This window comes from Pongo pygmaeus, chromosome 10, assembly GCF_028885625.2.
Source record: "Pongo pygmaeus isolate AG05252 chromosome 10, NHGRI_mPonPyg2-v2.0_pri, whole genome shotgun sequence".
Classification (NCBI taxonomy): Eukaryota; Metazoa; Chordata; class Mammalia; order Primates; family Hominidae; genus Pongo; species Pongo pygmaeus.
The window spans coordinates 130665152-130686171 of NC_072383.2; the positions used below are offsets into that span (position 1 = coordinate 130665152).

General features: G+C 50.5%; 1 protein-coding gene across 6 annotated transcripts in view; it reads left to right on the forward strand.

The window, feature by feature from the left end:
• The window catches only part of SFSWAP (splicing factor SWAP), a 91131-nt gene extending 70584 nt beyond the window's left edge, over positions 1–20547 (forward strand). For 3 of the 6 annotated variants that reach the window (XM_054444800.2, XM_054444804.2, XM_054444802.2), the window contains 5 exons: positions 3988–4143; positions 5381–5506; positions 17979–18170; positions 19844–19916; positions 20234–20547. In XM_054444800.2, coding sequence (XP_054300775.1) covers positions 3988–4143; positions 5381–5506; positions 17979–18170; positions 19844–19916; positions 20234–20299 — 613 coding nt within the window. In that variant the 3' untranslated portion in view covers positions 20300–20547. Of the gene's footprint in view, positions 1–3987; positions 4144–5380; positions 5507–6185; positions 11095–17978; positions 18171–19843; positions 19917–20233 lie in introns of those variants that run through there. The other 3 variants (XM_054444801.2, XM_054444806.2, XM_054444803.2) reach the window with 2 other exon arrangements.
• Positions 20548–21020: the final 473 nt, after the last annotated feature.

Here is a 21020-nt window from a genome sequence, read left to right on the forward strand (position 1 = left end):
TTTTTGAATAATTTAGAATAGCTTTAGTTACATATTACTTCACATATACAAATATATCTTTATATTGTTATTATTTTATTTTTTATTTTTATTTTTTTTTTTTTTTGAGACAGAGTATCGCTGTCGCCCAGGCTGGAGTGCAGTGGCATGATCTCAGCTCACTGCAGGCTCCGCCCCCCGGGGTTCATGCCATTCTCCTGCCTCAGCCTCCCAAGTAGCTGGGACTACAGCCGCCCGCCACCTCGCCCGGCTAATTTTTTGTATTTTTAGCAGAGACGGGGTTTCACCGTGTTAGCCAGGATGGTCTCAATCTCCTGACCTCGTGATCCGCCTGCCTCGGCCTCCCAAAGTGCTGGGATTACAGGCGTGAGCCACCGCGCCCGGCCTATATTATTTTTATATATTCACTGCTGACAAGTCCAAGAAGCAAAATCCTACTCATTTGTTTGTAACTTTCAGTTAAAAGAAAAAATTAAGGTAAAAATTATCTGAGTATGGTTTCTACCGTGATGGTAGGCTACCAATTTTAATTCGACCTACATTTAAAATATTTTACAGTGTCAGCAGAGCAAAGTGTTTTCAGAACACTCAAATTTTTAATTAATCTCCATGGCCAAGGAGGTAGTATCTACATACTTTTAGTTAGTTTTAGTTAAATAACGGATTAAAAAGCATTTGATTTTGCAACTGAGACAAAATATGAAGGCAAAGTGCAAGTTTATTATAAAATGAAAATAAGAATATTATAAAACAAAACCTTCCAGGTGTTGGATTGTCTAGCAAGTTCTACCATGGGTGCTGGCCCCTGGCATTGGTTCCCCTCCACAGGGCCAAGGGCATAGCTGGGTGCAGAGACCAGCGGTGCCATGGGCTCTGGAGTCTGAGGACATAAGTTAAACAAGCTAGTCCAGCCCCAGATACTTGGGAGGCAGAGGCAGGAGGATTCCTTGAGCCCAGGAGATCGAATCTAGCCTGATCAACATATTCTCTATGACAAAAGAAGAAGAAGAAGAAGCTGGTGGTTTCTCACCATAACCTTTTCTTGTGGAATTCTGTCTCAGCTCTTCTGGGAACAGGGAGTGCGTGTTTTATTTAGTAGGATTGCATTTTTCTAAACTGGCTGCAAACCTGCCTCCTCCATCCAAGCTCTGCCAGCAATCATCATTTCCAGGGATCCAAGTGGCTTCAAAATGCGAGTTAGAAATGGGAGGGGCGGTGATCTCCTCAGTAATATGAATTATTGGAGTATAAAAGATAACTAAATTTTAACCAAAATATTGAAAGTGTTAATGCTGTTGTTATCAGATAGGATAAACTGTTACAAACGCAGCCTCCACTCAGAACGGATCAGACTTGTCACTTGGGCCTGAACAGACCTAATTGATCATTTTTAGTGACTGCTGCCAGCCTACAGTAGAATACTGCAGTTGTTAATATTTCTAATTGTGGTAGGATGCTATATGGAATGTATTTTGTTTTATATATTAAATTACTCAAATTCTATATGAAATACAGAAAGTTAAGATTAGAAAGCCTTCTTACAGCACAATGAATATTTCTTTAATGGCTATACTGTTCCTGTGGTTGAAGTCCCATTTATTTAATATGTCTAAGTTATAGGTGACTCTGGATCTCCAAAGGCAAATTAGTCATGGAAAAATCTTTAGTTTTGGAAAATCACTATGTTGCTTCTCAAAAAGTATACTAGTTACGACAAGGTAGTATTTAGTGTCTTTTATATCAACATTGAGGCTGGCACGGTGGCTCACGCCTGTAATCCCAGCTCTTAAGGAGGCTGATGCAGGTGGATCACCTGAGGTCAGGAGTTTAAGGCCAGCCTGGCCAACATGGTAAAACCCCATCTCTACTAAAAATACAAAAATCAGCCAGGCGTGTTGGTGTGCGCCTGTAATCCCAGCTACTCGGGAGGCTGAGGCAGGAGAATTGCTTGAACCCGGGAGGTGAAGGTTGCAGTGAGCCAAGATCGTGTCACTGCTCTCCAGCCTGGGCAAAAGAGCAAGACTCCGTCCAAAAAAAAAAAAAGATTAAAGTAAAATACTTTTATTGTCTGTTTTCATTTGTATTTTGATATCGTATCTGGTTCTCTATGTTAATGGAATGAAGAAGTACTCATGTAGTTCATTTACAACCTGAAATTAAATTTTAATAAGTATCAGCTTGAAACTTAAGTTTATTTTTAAAACTTTTGCTAAGATAGTCTCTTGTGTTCATTTAGTTATCTAAATGCATCTTCAGAGTTAGCCTGGGCTTCTGGGAGTTCTAGATAGATCTTTGAATGTTGTCATTTTAAGATATCTTCCAGTGTAGAGATTTATATGATAAAAATATATTTCTGGCCGGGTGTGGTGGCTCACGCCTGTAATCCCAGCACTTTGGGAGGCTGAGGCGGATGGATCATGAGGTTGAGACCATCCTGGCTAACATGGTGAAACCCCGTCTCTACTAAAAATACAAAAAATTAGCCAGGCGTGGCGGCGCCTGTAGTCCCAGCTACTCGGGAGGCTGAGGCAGGAGAATGGCGTCAACCTGGGAGGCGGAGCTTGCAGTGAGCCGAGATCGCGCCACTGCACTCCAGCCTGGGCGACAGAGCGAGACTCCGTCTCAAAAAAAAAAAATTATATATATATATATATATATAATTCTTTGTAGAAATTAGCTCCCTAAATACTTGGGGTTGGTGAAGGAGACCGGGGATTTGGAAGAGTTTCTTAGGAGTCTTGTTTAGCATTCAGAAGGGACTCAGGCCACACTGGGTTTCTATTTTAGGTTGAAAGTTGTGGCTCCTCACTGCCCTTTTTCCCCACAATAAACTGCATAGCAAGTCAGTAACAGCGATGACTCATCTCCTAATCCTGCTCCTTAAAGGGGGAAACCAGATGCTTCAGTTCCCCGAGGGGTAGTGTTGATCATGCCAAGGTGAGGACCATCGTTCCATCCCTTGCAAAGTGAATCAAAGTGAATTGTAGCGAAACACAGATAAGACCAGAGGGTGTCTGCACTGAGCAGTCCAGGAAGGAGGGGAGCTGCAGCGGCTATCACTGGGCTGGGGACACGAGGAGGAACTGCAGGTGACATCAGATCCAGTTTCAACTTGAGGAAAATTCAGCCCTGGGAGCTGCTGGTAGAGCCCAGACCTTGCTGCTGAGTCATCTGCAGGGATTATCCCGGGAGCTGCTGGTAGTTCCAGCTGTGGTAGAGCCCAGACCTTGCTGCTGAGTCATCTGCACAGATAATTCCATGATTGAAAGGCCGTGGGTAGAGACGTGAATGGAGAAAGTGGAGTAGATGAAATGGTTAAATGTTGGAGAAAAGAGGCTATTTATGAATATGACCACTGTCATTCAGATAAAATTTCTGGAGTTTTATCATTGAAAAAAGTCTCATTATGTTTCTATTTGAAAGCAAACCATTATGCTTTTTTGAGGAAAAAAAAAAAAAAAAAACCTATGAGTCACGCTATGCTTGAAAGTGTTTAATTCAGACCATTTCATCTTTAAGAAGGCCCCTGGTCACATTATACAGATGATTTGCTTATTAAATGGAATTCCTGTTTCTTGCACTATGTTGTGGTGTCAATATGAGAAGCCTAATTAACAGAATAAAAAGCATGAAAGCTTCTTTAGCTAAAGTCAAACTTACAGAATTGTCTAATGGTATGTAGCCCCTCGTTCTGAGATGGGCGTTTTCCCCAGATAACTTGAAAATCTACTGGTAACAGCCACTTCCCTTTAAAGAATTCTATTACTAATAGCCGCGACAAAATGATATTGTATTTCAAAGTTACGAATTTGCAGGCCTTAAAAACTAACTTATTTTTCCTGATTATTGGGTTTATTGTAGAATTCTACGTGTAAGCATTCCCTAGCCGCTATAGCTTTGAATAAGCAGAGCTTTTTTCAGAGTTCTGGTAGCGCTCAGCCCAGCACCTTTTATTCTGAATGTGAAGTGTGTGCCTCCGTGTCACAGAGCCACAGCCTCCCCAGGGACGCTGCGCGCGGAGCCCTGTCAGAGCAGCGCGTCAGTGACAGCGGCAGCCAAGCCAGGAAGTTATCAGGCAGCCTCGACCACCACCAGATTTGACTCCGCGAGCTCTTTTGAGGGAAAACCTGGTAAAACGTCAAGGTGTCTAACTGACCTCGCCTTTATCATCTGTTCTGTAAATCTTAGGAAAGGTCTGGAAAAAAAATCAAAACCATTCTATCCGTTAAAGGGCAGCCACTCCTGGCCCTCCAGGATGTCAGGGGCTGAGTGATCCCAAGCTGATCTGTAGAAGCACAGCCTGTGGCATTTGCGGTTTATTGTCATGAAAATGATTCAATGTAGAACTTTTTCAAATGGCAAAATCAAACCGCTCTTCTTTATATTGTTTTTGAATGAGTTGTCATGGAAACAAAATGGAAATAAATGGTGTTTTTTTTCCAGATTTGTGCTCATTGCAGGTCTTCCCAAAATAGTAGCTTTACTGAATGAACAAAGAACTAAAATGAAGGTCCCAAACTCATCGCTAAGGGGCCTCCACTAAAGAGCATCACCCCCGGAGGGGCGCGGGTCTCAGGGTCCTCGTGGCCGCGTGTGGATTATGTCACCACAGGAGAGGAGCGAGTCCTTTCCAGGCACATGAGGAGAAGGAGTCAGTGTTAATGGGGGGCTTTGCTTCTGTGAAATCGCATACACTTAAGTTAGCCAAAGCTGTCGTGAGACTGGCATTTCCGAATTGGATTGAGGGTTTCAGGCTTCATGCCAGCACACCACAGCCTGTTCCTGAGTATCTGTGCTGAGAGGCCGTAAGATTAGTGTGAACAGGAGAAATTTCCAGGTAGGCCTCTAGCTTCATTACCATTGGGTTTCTTACTGCCGGTATTCAGACAGGTAGACATGACTCGCTGGAGTTTGATTGCCTCTTCTTACCTCATGTTGGTAGAAACATCAGTGAGCTGAAATGTATAGGGAGATAAAATGGGCAGAGGTAGGAGGAAGGAGGAGGAAGCGCCAGCCTGAGGTGGTCATAAATTGCATACTCAGACGGTGGCTCCTGGGGAATTGGTTGCCATTGACTATGTGAAGCAGCTCCAGCCTCCACGCCAGTTGCATATTGGTTAAAAGTTTGTCCTTGGTGCGATAAGTGTGTGGAACGGGAGAGAGACCATCTCTGCCTCTGAGATGGGATTTGGGTTTTAGTTCATTGTCGGTAGAGTAGTGAAGTGTGGCAGGGGTTCTCTGAAGCCTCAGGGTCTACACAGGCAGCACCCTGAGGAGCAGCCTCTGCAGACGGGGCCTGATCTCTGCCAGGGCAGTAGGAAGCGTGACACGTCCCGCCAGCCAGGCCGCAGAGCTGAACGCTCCCTCCTCCCCTGTCCAGGTCCCGCTCCCGGTCCCCTCGGAGGAGAGCCCACTCCCCTGAGAGACGGAGGGAAGAGAGGAGCGTGCCCACTGCCTACCGTGTGAGCAGCAGCCCTGGGGCCAGCAGGAAGCGGACCCGCTCCAGGTAGGCCACTGGGTGTGCACGCAGGTGCCGGATGCGGGCCAGGTTTCCCGGGGTGGAAAGGGCGTCTGAAGGTTGGGTATCTGTGAGCAGAGCTGTGGATGACTAGAGGGAGGTGCTGAGTTCTCCCCCCCACCCCCAGTGGCGTGGCCATCACTGTTGACACTTGATCACACTGAGCTCCTGTGTCTGGCGGGCGGGGGTCACTTACCCACCGGGGCTCTGCATGGCCTGGCTTCGTGTCCAGCTTTCCACTGTGCTGGTACCTCGGCTGGGTCCACATGCAGCTGCTGCCCCTCTACCTGCTGGTGGAGAGGACGGGAAGGCACAAACAGAAGGAAAATGCACGTTTCTGGTCCTAAAGCCTCCTGGTCTCAAGTGCAGTCACTGTGGTTGCCTGGGTGCTGTGTGACTCTGACCACGGCCCAGGCTGGAGCTCCCGGGAGAGGCCACAGAGCCCTACTGGGGCCCAGAGGGCAGGGAGCACCCACCGCTTACCTCTTGACCACTAAGGAGAGCCTGTCTTGGTTGGAGCAGGAGATGGAGGGAGGTTGGCGTTCATGTTCATCAAGTAGAAGCCCCAGCCGTGGTGCCTGGCAGGGCCTCTGACAGCCCAGGGTGCCGCGGGCTCACCCCTCACTCAGTGCCTGGCACTCAGTAGAGGTTCCACCTTTCACTTCAGGAAATACGTCCACCATCTCTCCTCTCGCCCCGGCTTCCAGTAGCTGTGGACGGCCACCTCCATTGGTGCCGCCAGTGAGCACTACCCTCTCGGCCGTGGGGGTGCCACCTCACGAGCGCCTCCTCTGGTTCTCACCCACTGATGTCGCCACCCAGTGCCTTGCGTGGGGCAGCCGTGCATTTCTACTCTTTCCAAGCACAAGGAGCTTGTTTTGTGTCACCATGTGGAGTTCGTGCAGCCTCCTGGCTGTGTGGGTGGACCGTGTCTGTGTCTGGAGCTACACAGAGAAGGATGGAGCATTGCACATCGTAGCCTTGAGTTTCTTAACATGGTGCTGCTAAGTGCATGGGGGTCAGGACACTCAGGGTCCCAGAGCCTTCCAGAGGACGAGTCTTACATTGCCAGGGTCACCCACACACTGGGACCCTCCTGCTCCTGGGATAGATGGCCCCAGCCATCACCCACACGGCCTAGCCACAAGGCACACACTAGGCAGAGAGCCGCAGCAGATCCTCCCCACAGCACCCTGGGCAAGAAGACCGTGCTGCGATTGGCCTAGTACCACAGTTCCCTCCGTTGACAAGATGTGATTTTTTTCTTAAAACAGAAAAATTAGCAAAGGAACTATAAAGCGGATAGATACCAGCAAATGTTTCATGTACACCTGGCTCTGTTTATAAATTACATTTTGTTCCTTAGTAATCCTACACTGAGCATTCATGTCTACTCTCATACAATCTGATGAAAATTAAAATGTTAGAATCCATCCCTTAAACAAGTAATTTCACATCAGAAATTCACCATCACCTTTGTTATATGTGAAGGGCATGGTTAGAAATTAATTCCTTCTGTCTCAACAGAAGAGGCCTTGCTTTGCCTTCACATTAACCTTTGCTTTAAGAGAGACCTCGTGGGAGCAGGTGGTGATTGTATCTGGAAGTAGCAGCGTCCTGATGGCCAGCCAGCACACTCAGACACCAGACTCACGTGACCTGCTGACATTCTCACCGAGCACTAACAGGTCACACAAGAGAAGCAAAGGGTTAGACTCAGTGCAGTGCTGAGCCCTGCGCTGCCCTGCCCAGACAAACGGGATTAAACCTGCAAACCTAAGTCTGCGGAGTGTTAAACTGTGATTCACTAGGAACTCAACAGAGGTGAATACGTGTGTAATTACTGGTCAATTTAATTACAAGCTCCCAGTTAGTCTATAAATCCAGAATATGGGTTTGGTTTGGTTTTCTTTTGGGGGTGTTTTTTTTTTGAGACAGGGTCTCACCCCGTTTCCCAGGCTGGAGTGCAGTTGCGTAATCACAGCTCACTGCAGCTTCTACCTCCTGAGCTCAAACCATCCTCCCACCTCAGCCTCCTGAGTTGCTGGGGCCACAGGCTGTCACCACCATGCCTGGCTGGCTGCCCTCCAGCTCCTGGCCTCAAGTGATCAACCTGCCTCAACCTCCAAAAATACTGGGATTGCAGACATGAGCTACCGTGACTTGTACAGAATATGTTTTATTAGCAATCATCGTATTAATCTTACAGCCAGGCTGTGTCCCTGTCTCAGAGTGGGCGTCCACTTCCTTGCTGCGGTTCAGTGCACATAATTCAGCTACCAAGTTGCTGTCGCTTTAATGCTGTGCCAGCACCAGACCAAACCCAGGGAAATGCCCACTACCCAGATTTGATTCTTTTTTTCTTTTTATTTTTTATTTTTATTTGAAATAGGGTCTCACTCCCATTGCCCAGGCTGGAGTGCAGTGGCACGATCTCAGCTCACTGCGGCCTCAACCTCCTGGGTTCAACTGATCCTCCCACCTCAGCCTCCTGTGTAGCTGAGACTACAGGCACAGGGAACCATGCCCAGCTAATTTTTTGTATTTTTGGTAGAGACAGCGTTTTGCCATGTTGCCCAGGATGGTCTCAAAATCCTGAGCTCAAGCATTCTGCCTGCCTCAGCCTCCCAAAGTGCTGGCGTAAACCACCATGCCCGGCCCTAAAGGGTCATTTCTGTAAACTGATTATTGCCTGATTGTTTCACTGACTTCTTACTTTGAAATTTTTTTAACTTATAGGCAAGTTTTTAAAATAGTACAATGGGGCCAGATTCAGTAGCTCACACCTATAATCCCAGCACTTGGAGGCCAAGATAGGAGGATCACTTGAGCTCAGGAGTTGGAGGCTGTAGTGTGGGCTGTGATCGTGCCTGTGAATATCCACTGCACTCCCCCCCCCCCCCCACCTGGGTAACAGAGTGAAACCCTCTCTTTCAAAAAAAAGTGTACAATAAACACCCATAATGCATAAAATCTGTAGCTCAGTTCCACAAGAGCTGACATTTTGCCACGTTGCTCTCTCTCACCCCTTCCCATCCTGCGCATCCCATCCACTCCCCTCCCTCCCTCCTCCGTTCATGTGTGTATTTCATGGCCTTGGTGTTCCTGAGAATTCCAGGCCAGCTCCACTATAGATGGTCCCACAGTCGGGCTTCGTCTTGCTGCGTCCTCGTGGCTGGGTTCAGGCAAATGTTTTGGCTGCGTAGGCGACATTGCGTAGCTTCCCATTGCATCACAGATCAGGACACACAGAAGTGTCCATTCGTCCCATCATTCATGATGCTGAGTTTGACCACTTGATTAAGGCTGCATCTGCCCCCTTCGTCTCCCCACCGGCGAGGAATCCAGGAGGTGACACTGAAGCAGCGCGGCTCTCCTGCTCCCAGCAGCTGTCTTCTCGTTTGTCTCAGCATCCCTGGGTGACCCCTGCCTGAATCAGTTCTTACACTGCTGACTGCAAAATAGTGACTTTCCCTCTCTCTTCTTCCTTCTGTGTTTATGCTGAAGACCCTGCCCCTTTGTTTAAATCTCACCAGGGACTCAGGAGTATTTTTGGTTTTGATTTTTTATTTGTTGTGTGATAATCTGTTGCTATTATTATTCTATTAGATGGTGACATTGTCTCCAGTTTGGCCAGTGGCAACCCTTTCAAGTCAGTTCTGTTCTTTTGACACCTCCCATAGTTCTTTGCATTCTTGCTTTTGGTACAAGATGTTCCAGGTTTACCGGGTGTTTTCCCTGCTACAGCCCTGGAATCTGCCATTTCTTCAAGGACCTCTGGTTCCTTTTAGTGAATATTTGAAAATCCAGATGTGGACGTATGAGGAATTTTTAGGAGTAAAATTTGGTACAGTGTGGAAATATGTAAAACAACATTCATGAAAGTTATTTTGAGTACGTCATAAAAGTGTTTTTAGGAGTAAAATTTGGTACAGTGTGGAAATATATAAAACAACATTCGTGACAGTTATTTTGAGTATGTCATAAAAGTGTTTTTCAGCCAGGCACAATGGCGGGCACCTACAGCCGCAGCTACTTGGAGGGCTGAGTGGATCTCTTGAGCCTAGGAGTTCACATCCAGGGCTTTTCACAAGAATATTGACCAAATCTTCTGGTAGCACACTTCAACAAGATGTCCCGGTTATCTTATTGTAGCAAATACAATGAATGATTAGTTACAAGTTTTTCCCATTGAGTTTCTAGTACTTAACACTGCACAAGGCACATGGACAACTATTTGTTGAGTGAGTGAATGGGAGTTTACTGCTGCAGTAAAGATCTTTCTTTATACATGAAATGTTAATTCAAGGTAGACTTTGCTAACTGAAGGATGCATAACCTAATTCCCTAGAGCAACCACTAAAAACAAAAATGTAGCTAAAAAGCCAATAGAAGATACAAAGTAGGATTCTAGATGCTTTCTTAAATTCATGAAACAGCAGAAAAGGGCAGGTGTGGGAAAGAACAAATGGGACAAATAAAAAGCAAGATTGTAGACTTAAAACCATCTGTAAAATAATTACATTAAATGTAAGAAGACTAAAGACTAGTTAAAAGGCAGTGATTGTGGAGTGGATTAAAGAGCAAGACCTAGCCTGGCGCAGTGGCTCATACCTGTAATCCAGCACTTTGGGAGGCCCAGGCAGGCGGATCACCTGGGGTCAGGAGTTCAAGACCAGCCTGGCCAACATGGTGAAACCCCGTCTCTACTAAAAATATAAAAATTAGGTGTGGTGGCATGTAATCCCAGCTACTCGGGAGACTGAGGCAGGAGAATTGCTTGAACCTGGGAGGCGGAGGCTGCAGTGAGCCAAGATCACGCCACTGCACTCCTGCCTGGGTGACAAAGTGAGACTCTATCTCAAAAAAATAAATAAACAAAACTTTTCCACCAAACTCCAGGTCCAGATGGCTTCACCAGTGAATTCTAACATTCAAGAAAGGAGGGGCCGGGCACAATGGTTCACATCTGTAATCCCAGCACTTTGGGAGGCTGAGGCGGGCAGATCACGAGGTCAGGAGTTCGAGACCAGTCTGGCCAACATAGTGAAACTCTGTCTCTGCTAAAAGTACAAAAAATTAACTGGGTGTGGTAGTGTGTGTCTGTAATCCCAGCTGCTTGGGAGGCTGAGGCAGGAGAATCACTTGAATTCGGGAGGCGGAGGTTGCAGTGAGCCGAGATTGTGCTCCAGCCCGTGACAGTGCAAGACTCCGTCTCAAAAAACAAAAAGAAAGAAGAGATGCTCTTTTTAAAAAATAGATGAAGGAACACTTCCCATCTCATCTCTTGAGTCCATCATAACTCTCAAAGCTAAGCCAGATAAGGATTCTGTGTTTGGGGGAAGGGGTGTGCACATGCACCCTTGTCTGTTCACAGATCAGCACTGTGTGCGCCCGTGTGTGTTCACAAACCAGTACTGTGTGTGTACCTGTGTGTGTTCACAAACCAGTACTGTGTGTGCACCTGTGTGTTAACAGACCAGTACTGTATGTTCTCCCGTGTGTGTTCACAGACCAGTACTGTGTGTGCACACGTGTGTGTTCACAGATCAGTACTGTGTGTGCCCGTGTGTGTTCACTGGTCATTACTGTGTGTGCACCCGTGTGTGTTCACAGATAATTACTGTGTGTGCGCACGTGTGTGTTCACGGATCAGTACTGTGTGTGCGCACGTGTGTGTTCACGGATCAGTACTGTGTGTGCGCACGTGTGTTCACAGATCAGTACTGTGCACGCACGTGTGTGTTCACAGACCAGTACTATGTGTGCGCCCGTGTGTGTTCACAGGTCATTACTGCCTGTGCGCACATGTGTGTTCACAAATCAGTACTGTGTGCGCCCGTGTGTGTTCACAGATCATTACTGTGTGTGCGCACGTGTGTGTTCACAGATCAGTAGTGTGTGTGCGCACGTGTATGTTCACAGACCAGTACTGTGTGTGCATGCATGTGTGTTCACAGACCAGTGCTGTGTGTGCACATGTGCCTATGTTCACAGACCAGGACTCTCAAGAACATAGATGCAAAAATACTTCACAAAATATTAGCCAACTAAGTATTACTGAGACTCCTGTTCTCCACAAGTTGATGCAGAGATGCAGTGCATTCCCACTCAGAGCTCCCACGGCTTTTCTAGAAATTGGCACACAAACTCCAAGCATGTGTGGAAACGCAGATGACCTGGGAGAGCCAGAACAACCTCCTTGACAAAGAGCAGGATTTCAAGACTTGCCAGAAAGCTACAGTAACCAAGGCAGTGTGGTGTCAGCATGAGGATACAATAGAGCAGTGGGATGGAATAGAAAGTACAGAAAAGAAATTCCATACCCAAAAGGCAGGGGGCCGGGACCACAGCCACAGCGATTCAGTGAGGAAAAAGAGAAAGGAAAGCCTTTCTTTCTTTGTCTTTAGAGACAGGGTCTCACTCTGTTGCCCAAGCTGGAGTGCAGCAGTGGTGTGATCTCGGCTCAGCCCGGCTGACTGCAGCCTCCTGGGCTCAAGGAATCCTCCCGCCTCAGCTGGGACCACAGGCACACGCCACCATGCCCGGCTAATTTTTTTTTTATTATTTGTAGAGACGGGGTCTCGATATGTTGCCCAGGCTGATGTTGAACTCCCAGGCTCAAGCAGTCCTACCTTGGCCTCCCAAAATGCTGTGACTGCAGGCGTGAGCCACAGCACCCAGCCAGGAAAGCCTTTCCAACAAAACTTGCATGAACAGCTGGGTATCGGAATGGGGAAAAAGTGCACTGCACACTATATGCAAAATTTAATTCAGGGCAGATCAGACATCTAAACAAAAACTAGAACCATTAAGCTTTTTGAAGAAAACACAGAATCTGTTCATGAATTTGAGGGTGGCAAAGATTCCTTAAGATGTAGAAAACCCTCTGATAAGAGGAAAAAACCAATTAGACTTCATTGAAGTTTAAAAACTTCTCTCAAAAGGCACAGTTAAGAAGATGAATAGGCAGGCCGCAGGCTTTGCTGCATGTGTCTCTGACAAAAGCCTGTGTCAGTACCAAAAAGACAAAGGGCCCAATTAGAAGGGGGCAGATGACGCCAGCCGACTTCACAGAAGGATCTCTTAAATAGCCGGTACACACGTGGAAAGATGTGGAATGGCATGAGTCACCAGTCAGGGACGTGCTGATGAAACCAACAAGACAGGACTGGACGGGGGTCGCCCGTCCCTGAAAACCAGGACGGGCTCTGGGGAGAGTGGGCAGGGGCCCAGCGGCTGTGCTCTCAGACACTGGGTTGGGAAACGTTTGCGGTTTCTTGTGACATTAAGTATACACCTACTCCCTGACCAGCTGTCCTGTTCCTAGTTGTGAACTCCTCTATAAAGTCAACATTTAACCAAAAACACTTTGATTCATAATTACCAAAAACTGGAAACAACCAAATCTCTATTAACGGGAGAATGAATCAACAGATGATGGTAGCGTCCTGTCATGTAATACTATTCATCGGTAAAAGGAACAAATTGAAGATCACCCCACGTCGTGGAGGAGTCTCAGACATGCTTTGCTGAGCAAAAGCAGCCAGACACAGGCCAGGCATGGTGGCTCACACCTGTGATCCCAGCACTTTGGGAGGCCAAGGCAGGAGGATTGCTTGAGCCCAGGATTTCCAGGCTTTCTTTTTTTTTTTTAGTAGAGACCCCCATCTCTACTTAAAAAAAAAAAAAAAAAAAAATTAGCCATTTGTGGTGGCGTCTGCCTGTTATCCCAGCTACTTGGGAGGCTGAGGCAAGAGGATCACTGGAGCCTGGGAGGTCGAGGCTACAGTGAGCAGGGATTATGCCCCTGCACTCCAGTTTGGGCAACAGAGTGAAACTGTCTCAGAAACAAACAACAGAAAACCAAGAAGCCAAACCAACAAACAAACACAGAGATAGTGTGGGGTTCATCTACATAGAGCTTTAAGCTGTGCCCTAGAAACCAGAGCAGTGGGGAATGCTGAGGGTGGAGAAGGGGTATAGACGGACTTGAAGTGGCATTGAGGAATCTTCTGGAATGAAGGGACACCCCTGCGTGGATAGGGCCCAGGTGTCAGGGTGTGCGCACTTGCCAAGCTCAGTGGCAGCACCGAGGACAGCGTTTCACCCAATGGACGGTGGCACCTCAGTGCTTTAAAAAAATGAATGAGTTGCTCCATTCCTTCAGCAAGGGCTTAGATCAGATTGTAGCAGAATTGAACCAGTTTGCAGTTAAGGATTAGTAACCTGCCTTTTGTTCATTATGCAGCCACATAAACTCAGCTGGATTTAGGGAGTAAGTCATTTTGGACACATGTCACATGCTGGTATATATTTTATTTATTTGCTGCTTCCTTTGAAATCCTGGCATGTGTTTACAGACAACAATTTCACAAAACATTTTGCAGTTTAGAAAAATGACTCTTGCGTGCAGGTCCCACATGCGTGTATTGAACAGTAAACAACATTTTGTCCTCACTGGGCACGTCAGGCCGGCTTCCAGAAGATGCCAGGTCATCTGCCCGGGCCCAGCTCACCAGGGACAGCCCCTCCAGCAGCTGGATTTAAGCTGCCAGCAAGCACCGCCTCTGGCAGGTCCCGCCTTGTTTGAATGGAGCTGGGTGGGAGCGCCCCAGGCCTGGCGCTGCTGCTTTAGGTCACTTCATTGGCACCCAGTCTGCTCACGCCCAGAACCACACAAGGGAGCCCGGACAGAAATGCTCAGTCCCCCTCTCCCTCTCCCCTTCCCCCTCCCCCTCCCCTTTCTTCGGTCTCCCTCTCCTTTTTTCGGTCTCCCTGTTGCCAAAGCTGGACTATGCTGCCGTGATCTCGGCTCGCTGCAACCTCCCTGCCTCGGGATCCTGTGATTCTCCTGCCTCGGCCTGCCGAGTGCCTGGGATTGCAGGCGCGCGCCGCCACGCCTGAATGGTTTTTGTATTTTTGGTGGAGACGGGGTTTCGCCGTGTTGACCGGGCTGGTCTCCAGCTCCTGGCCTCGAGTGATCTGCCCACCTCGGCCTCCCGAGGTGCTGGGATTGCAGACGGAGTCTCGCTCACACAATGCTCAATGGTGCTCAGGCTGGAGTGCAGTGGCGTGATCTCGGCTCGCTACAACCTCCACCTCCCAGCCGCCTGCCTTGGCCTCTTAAAGTGCTAAGATTACAGCCTCTGCCCGGCCGCCACCCCGTCTAGGAAGTGAGGAGCGTCTGCCTGGCCGCCCACGTCTGGGATGTGAGGAGCGCCTCTGCCCGGCCGCCCCGTCTGGGAAGTGAGGAGCGCCTCTGCCCGGCTGCCATCCCATATAGGAAGTGAGGAGCGTCTCTGCCCGGCCGTCCATCGTCTGGGATGTGAGGAGCGCCTCTGCCCGGCCGCCCCGTCTGGGAAGTGAGGAGCGCCTCTGCCCGGCTGCCATCCCATATAGGAAGTGAGGAGCGTCTCTGCCCGGCCGTCCATCGTCTGGGATGTGAGGAGCGCCTCTGCCCGGCTGCCCCGTCTGGGAAGTGAGGAGCGCCTCTGCCTGGCCGCCACCCCGTCTGGGAAGTGAGGAGCGCCTCTGCCCGGCCGCCCTGTCTGGGAGGTGAGGAGCGCCTCTGCCTGGCCACCCCCGTCTGGGAGGAAGTGAGGAGCGCCTCTGCCTGGCCACCCCCGTCTGGGAGGAAGTGAGGAGCCCCTCTGCCTGGCCGCCCCATCTGGGAAGTGAGGAGCGCCTCTGCCCGGCCGCCCTGTCTGGGAGGTGAGGAGCGCCTCTGCCCGGCCGCCCCGTCTGGGAGGAAGTGAGGAGCGCCTCTGCCCGGCCGCCCCGTCTGGGAAGTGAGGAGCGCCTCTGCCCGGCTGCCCCGTCTGGGAAGTGAGGAGCGCCTCTGCCCGGCCGCCCTGTCTGGGAGGTGAGGAGCGCCTCTGCCTGGCCACCCCGTCTGGGAGGAAGTGAGGAGCGCCTCTGCCTGGCCGCCCCGTCTGGGAAGTGAGGAGCGCCTCTGCCCGGCCGCCCTGTCTGGGAGGTGAGGAGCGCCTCTGCCCGGCGGCCCCGTCTGGGAGGTGAGGAGCGCCTCTGCCCGGCCGCCCTGTCTGGGAGGTGTACCCAACAGCTCCAAAGAGACAGCGACCATCGGGAGCGGGCCATGAGGACGATGGCGGTTTTGTTGAAAAGAAGGGGGGGAAGTGTGGGGAAAGGAAGGAGAGATCAGATTGTTGCTGTGTCTGTGTAGAAAGAGGTGGGCATAGGAGACTCCATTTTGTTCTGACTAGGAGAAATTCTTCTGCCTTGGGATGCTGTTGATCTATGGCCTTGCCCCCAGCCCCGTGCTCTCTGAAACATGTGCTGTGTCAACTCAGAGTTAAATGGATTAAGGGCGGTGCAAGATGTGCTTTGTTAAACAGATGCTTGAAGGCAGCATGCTCTTTAAGAGTCATCACCACTCCCTAATCTCAAGTACCCAGGGACACAAACACTGCGGAAGGCCGCAGGGACCTCTGCCTAGGAAAACCAGAGACCTTTGTTCATGTGTTTATCTGCTGACCTTCTCTCCACTATTATCCTATGACCCTGCCACATCCCCCTCTCCGAGAAACACCCAAGAATGATCAATAAATACTTCATAAATTTAAAAAAAAAAAAGAAAGAAAGGAAATGCTCAGTCCCCCTCTGCATATCGGGGCTGTCCCTACCAGGGCATGCTGTGGTCCCTGGCTGCCACAGCTCTGTCTAAGTTCTGCAGGGCCAGACGCTAGTGGGGTCCTAGAGATGGGTAGAGGGCACAGCCCCTCAATGGGGTCTGCACCCCAGACTGTGAGCACAGCCCCAGCCATTAAGCAAGAATGTTCCAGATATCGGGGGGTGGCACAAGAAATGCATGAAGTCGGGAGGCTCTGATGAGGGGCAGGGCTTGGGGTAACTGGGCCTGTGCACAGGCCCTGGGGGTCTCCCTGGAAGGCAGAGGAGGCCAGGCTGGGAAAGGGCTTCGTGGCACGCAGAATCATAAGGGAGACCAGACGCTTGCAAGCTGTGCAGATAGCAACCCCAGGAGAGAGTCAGACACCAGCAGGGAACCACGGTTCCCCCTTCAGGTTGGCACATTGAGCAGTTTGGGTCCACCTGGATAGCGAGGGTGAGGCTGAGCCATGGAGGCCCCCTGGCAGCTTCTGCAGCGGGGGACCCCGCAGCCCTACTCCTAGGATCTGTCCTGTCCAGGCACCAGCAAGCAGGATGGGAGGGAAGGAAGGAAGGGAGGGGAGGGATAGGGGAGGGAAGGAAGGAAGGAAGGAGGAAGGAAGGAAGGAAGGAAGGAGGGAGGGAAGGAAGGAAATAAATTAGTGATGCAAATGACCCATGCAAAGACTCTCCAAGAAACACTGTACTCAGGGCCAGAAGCGCAGGCTGCAGCGTCTGTTACAGATGAATTCTGAAAGAAGATGCCAGGTAGGGCACCTCAGGGCCTAGAGGGCCTCACGGGAAGGGCTCAGGCCTGTCTGCCTTTACCAAGTACATGTTCACTCTCTTAGGTGTTTGTAGGGGAGTGGCCAAGATGGCCACGTGGCTCAGGTGTGGAATGAAGCTAGACCAGGCGGAAGCCGAAGGGTCGGCCTCTCCAGGCAGGAGAGAAGGATGGTCCAAGGGCAGGTGCAGGCCGGAATGTCTGGAAAGCATTTCTGGTGTGGGATTGTCAGTTTGGTGACGTGGACTCTGGGAAGCAAGGGGACAGGGGACAGCAGGCAGAGCTGAGCTGCTGCCCACAGAGCAGGCTCCACTGCCCAGAGGCTAAGCGGTATCACCAAGCGGCGGACAACTGGCAGGTCAGGAAGAAGTGCCACTCCAGCCTGGGCAACAGAGTGAGACCCCATCTCTTAAGAAAAAGGAAGCAGCAGCACCAGAAGCTGCGCCCCCTAGTCTCAACTGTCTGGGAGGCTGAGGCAGGAGGTTGCTTGAGGTCAGGAGGTGAAGGCCGCAGTGGGCTGTGATGGCACCACTGCACTCCAGCCTGGACGGCAGCCCGAGACCCTGTCTGTTTTTTTTTAAAAAAAAAGGAACACTAAACTTTGATGTATGGATACTTTAATAAATTTCCTGTATCTTTTTGGAAATTTTTATTGATGAAACATAAGTGGCAAAGCACTATGAACTGCCTGTGGTTGCTTATCTTAGGTATTTTACATGTAAATAAAATGCTGGTTGCATCTTAAATGCCACAAGTATTTTACTTGAGGTCCTAAACGGGGACGGAGCTGCTTCTAGGGAAGATTATGCCATCTTCGGTGTCCTGGGTGGCTTTTGTTAAACCCATGGATCGATTCCCCGCATCGTCAGTTATCGGTTACATGAAATAAGTAGCTTTAAGAGAAATTAATGGGTTTGGAGTGGTTCTGTCCCTGAATTGTGCCTTGATGAACTCTTAGCCAAAAACTGGCTCAGATCCGAGCTTCTCCCTTTGTGCTCTGCCTTTAAACACAAAGCTACGTCTCTCACAGAAACTCTTGCCTTTCAGAAGTCCCCACGAGAAGAAAAAGAAGAGGCGGTCCCGGTCGCGGACCAAGTCCAAGGCCAGGTCTCAGTCGGTGTCACCCAGCAAGCAGGCAGCTCCCCGGCCCGCAGCCCCCTCGGCCCCCGCGGCCCCCTCGGCCCACTCGGCCAGCGTCTCCCCTGTGGAGAGTCGGGGCTCCAGCCAGGAGCGCTCCAGGTAACCCCTGTCCTCCAGCAGCTCTCTTTGGGGAAAGGCAAGGGGCGGCCAGCAGGACTCTCCCTCCTCCCTGAGTCCTTGCCTATGTCAGTCCTTGCCTGTGTCCAGGGGCACCAGCCACGAAGCCAAACCGCACCCCCTCTATCAAGGAAGTCGCCTAGATGTGGCTTCTCACAATCCATGAGCGCTCAGAGGAGCAGGTCCTGTAATGGGGAGACCCTCCTGCAGAGCCCAGGAGTGGAGCAGTCCACTTGAAGCAGCCCAGGTGTCACACATGTGCTTGATGCCCACCAGGCACACTGGGCTCTGCAATGACTAGTAGACCCGGAACTGTCAGCAGGTCCCCAGGCTGCTGTGGCTGGAGCAGGTCCCCAGGCTGCAATGGCCGGGGCCAAATGATGCCAACCTGTCACCGGGCGTCAAACCTGGGCAGCAGCACAGACGTGGGCGTCCCAGTCCCGGGCTAGGTGATAATGACTTCAAGTCAGACACCCTCCGCTGCCCAGGCACCCACACCCTGGGGGAACCAGAGAGGGCGGCATCTGGGAACAGCTGCTCTCTTTAAACTGATTGCTTCCGTAAATGTCAATCATGGGAGTACGCGCAACTGTTCCATTCTAGTGGCAGAGGCCTCAGCTCATTTGAGATGGATTAGAATCTAAGAGGTGGCACCTTTAGAGTTAAAATGTAAATCGGGCTGGGCGCCATGGCTCATGCCTGTAATCCCAGCACTTCGGGAGGCCAGGGCAGGAATTTGAGACCAGTCTGGACAACATGGCAGGACCTTGTCTCTACTAAAAATAGGTGGCACGCGTCTCTAATCCCAGCTACTCAGGAGGCTAAGGTGAGAGGATTGCTTGAGCCCAGGAGGTGGAGGCTGCTGTGAGCCATGACAGCACCACTGCACATCAGCCTGGGTGACACAGAGAGACCCTGTCTCTGAAAATGTAATAACGATAAAATGTACATCAGTGCAGGAGGCTGAGCATCGCTGCGGGGAGGGGGTGTTGGCTCCAGCACACAGACACCTCATGCACAGGCCGAGGGCACCCACAGCCAAGGCCATGGTTCTGGGAGGGCTCTACCATTCTGCTGCGTCTTTCCTTTCTTTGTTTCTTTTTTCCTTTGTGTTGAAGGTAATTTTATATGAAAATCTTTTTGAGTTAGATTGCAATTTGTAAACATTTCAGATGAGTATAACACAGCATGTTTATGATGCCAATTTTTATTGAAGGATACTGGAGGGCCAGGCGCGGCAGCTCACGCCTATAATCCCAGCACTTTGGGAGGCCAAGGCAGGTGGATCACCTAAGGTCAGGAGTTCGAGACCACCCTGACCAATATGGTGAAACCCCGTCTCTACTAAAAATACAAAACTTAGCCGGGCATGTTGGCACACGCCTGCAATCCCAGCTACTCAGGAGGCTGAGGCAGGAGAATTGCTTGAATCTGGGAGGCAGAAGTTGCAGTGAGCTGAGAACGTGCCATTGCACTCCAGCCTGGGTGACAGAGTGAAACTCTTGTCTGGGGGAAAAAAAAAGGATACTGGAAGCAGATGCAGTGGGCACTTCTCAGTTCTAGAGTTGAGGTTCGGAGGTGGGAATGCTGCTCGCTGGCCTTGGCTCAGCGTCTTCACACGCTTGTAAGCTCTGCTCTCTCCCTGTCTGCATTAGGGGAGTCTCTCAGGAAAAAGAAGCCCAGATCTCTTCCGCAATCGTTTCTTCCGTGCAGAGCAAAATCACTCAGGTCAGTGGGCACGCCCCCTCCCGCTCCCAGCCTTTCATCAAGGGGCCTCGTGGTTTCTCTTTAGCTAATTTTCATTCCCTGTGCCTCCTGCCATCGACACCTGCATGGGACAGGGATGTCGGGCAAAATGCCACAGGCCCTGGGTGAGGCCGAGGGCAAAGCCGTGTGGCCCGCACGCTGCACAGCCAGGCTCCTCCGCTGCCCCCACGGTGCTAGCACCGTCTTTGGTCTTGACCACCAACTCGATGAATTTCTTCACCGTGTGGGTTGTCTGGCCAGGTCTTCACAGGTTCTCCTCTGTGTCTCACCCTGCACAGGATCTCATGGCCAAAGTCAGAGCAATGCTTGCAGCTTCCAAAAACCTGCAAACCAGCGCCTCCTGAGACGGGGCCAGCGGAGGCAGAGCCGGGAGGCTGCGTGGGCTTCTGGGCAGGCTCACATGGACGCTGGCCACACCATCCACCTGGCCGCCTCCGTGGACCCTTGGTGGCTTTTGTAAATTAATTTTTGATGACATTTTAAGTTTCAAGATTTCTGACCAGCAGTCTCTTACCTGTATATTTGTAAATATATCATGTTTCTGTGAAAATGTATTATGAAATAAAATGGGAGGAAACACCTTTTCTAGCTAGACCCTGGCCTGGTTTCTTCCGTCTCTCCTTGGTTGGCTTCTGGGTCTGTTTGACCATTTGTCATCTGTTATACGTGTAGTCATGGAGGTGCGGCAGGGACAGGTGAGCAGCACTGGGCCTCCCTGTCCTGGGCCCCCAGCCCTCCGACAGCAGCCACTGGACTCCCCTTCCCCCTCTCCATGCCTCCTGCGGTCACCACGCACCCCTTCCCAGGCCGTCAGCTCCCCATGGGCATGTGTCCCTGCCGGCACCCATGCTGCAGCTGCTGGACAGGTCCTCCCTGCGGCAGTGGCGCACAGCAGGGGAGCAGCCCAGCCCCGCCTCACCATGCTGAGCACCGCGTGTTGCCTTGAGCGCCGGCTGCTTGCTCCTGGCGCCTTTCCTGACATCCAGATGCCCGGGACTCCACTGCAGGCTTCGGCCTCCCAGTGGAAACACAATTTGTGTGTAGCTGAGGGTCCAGCCACCTGGA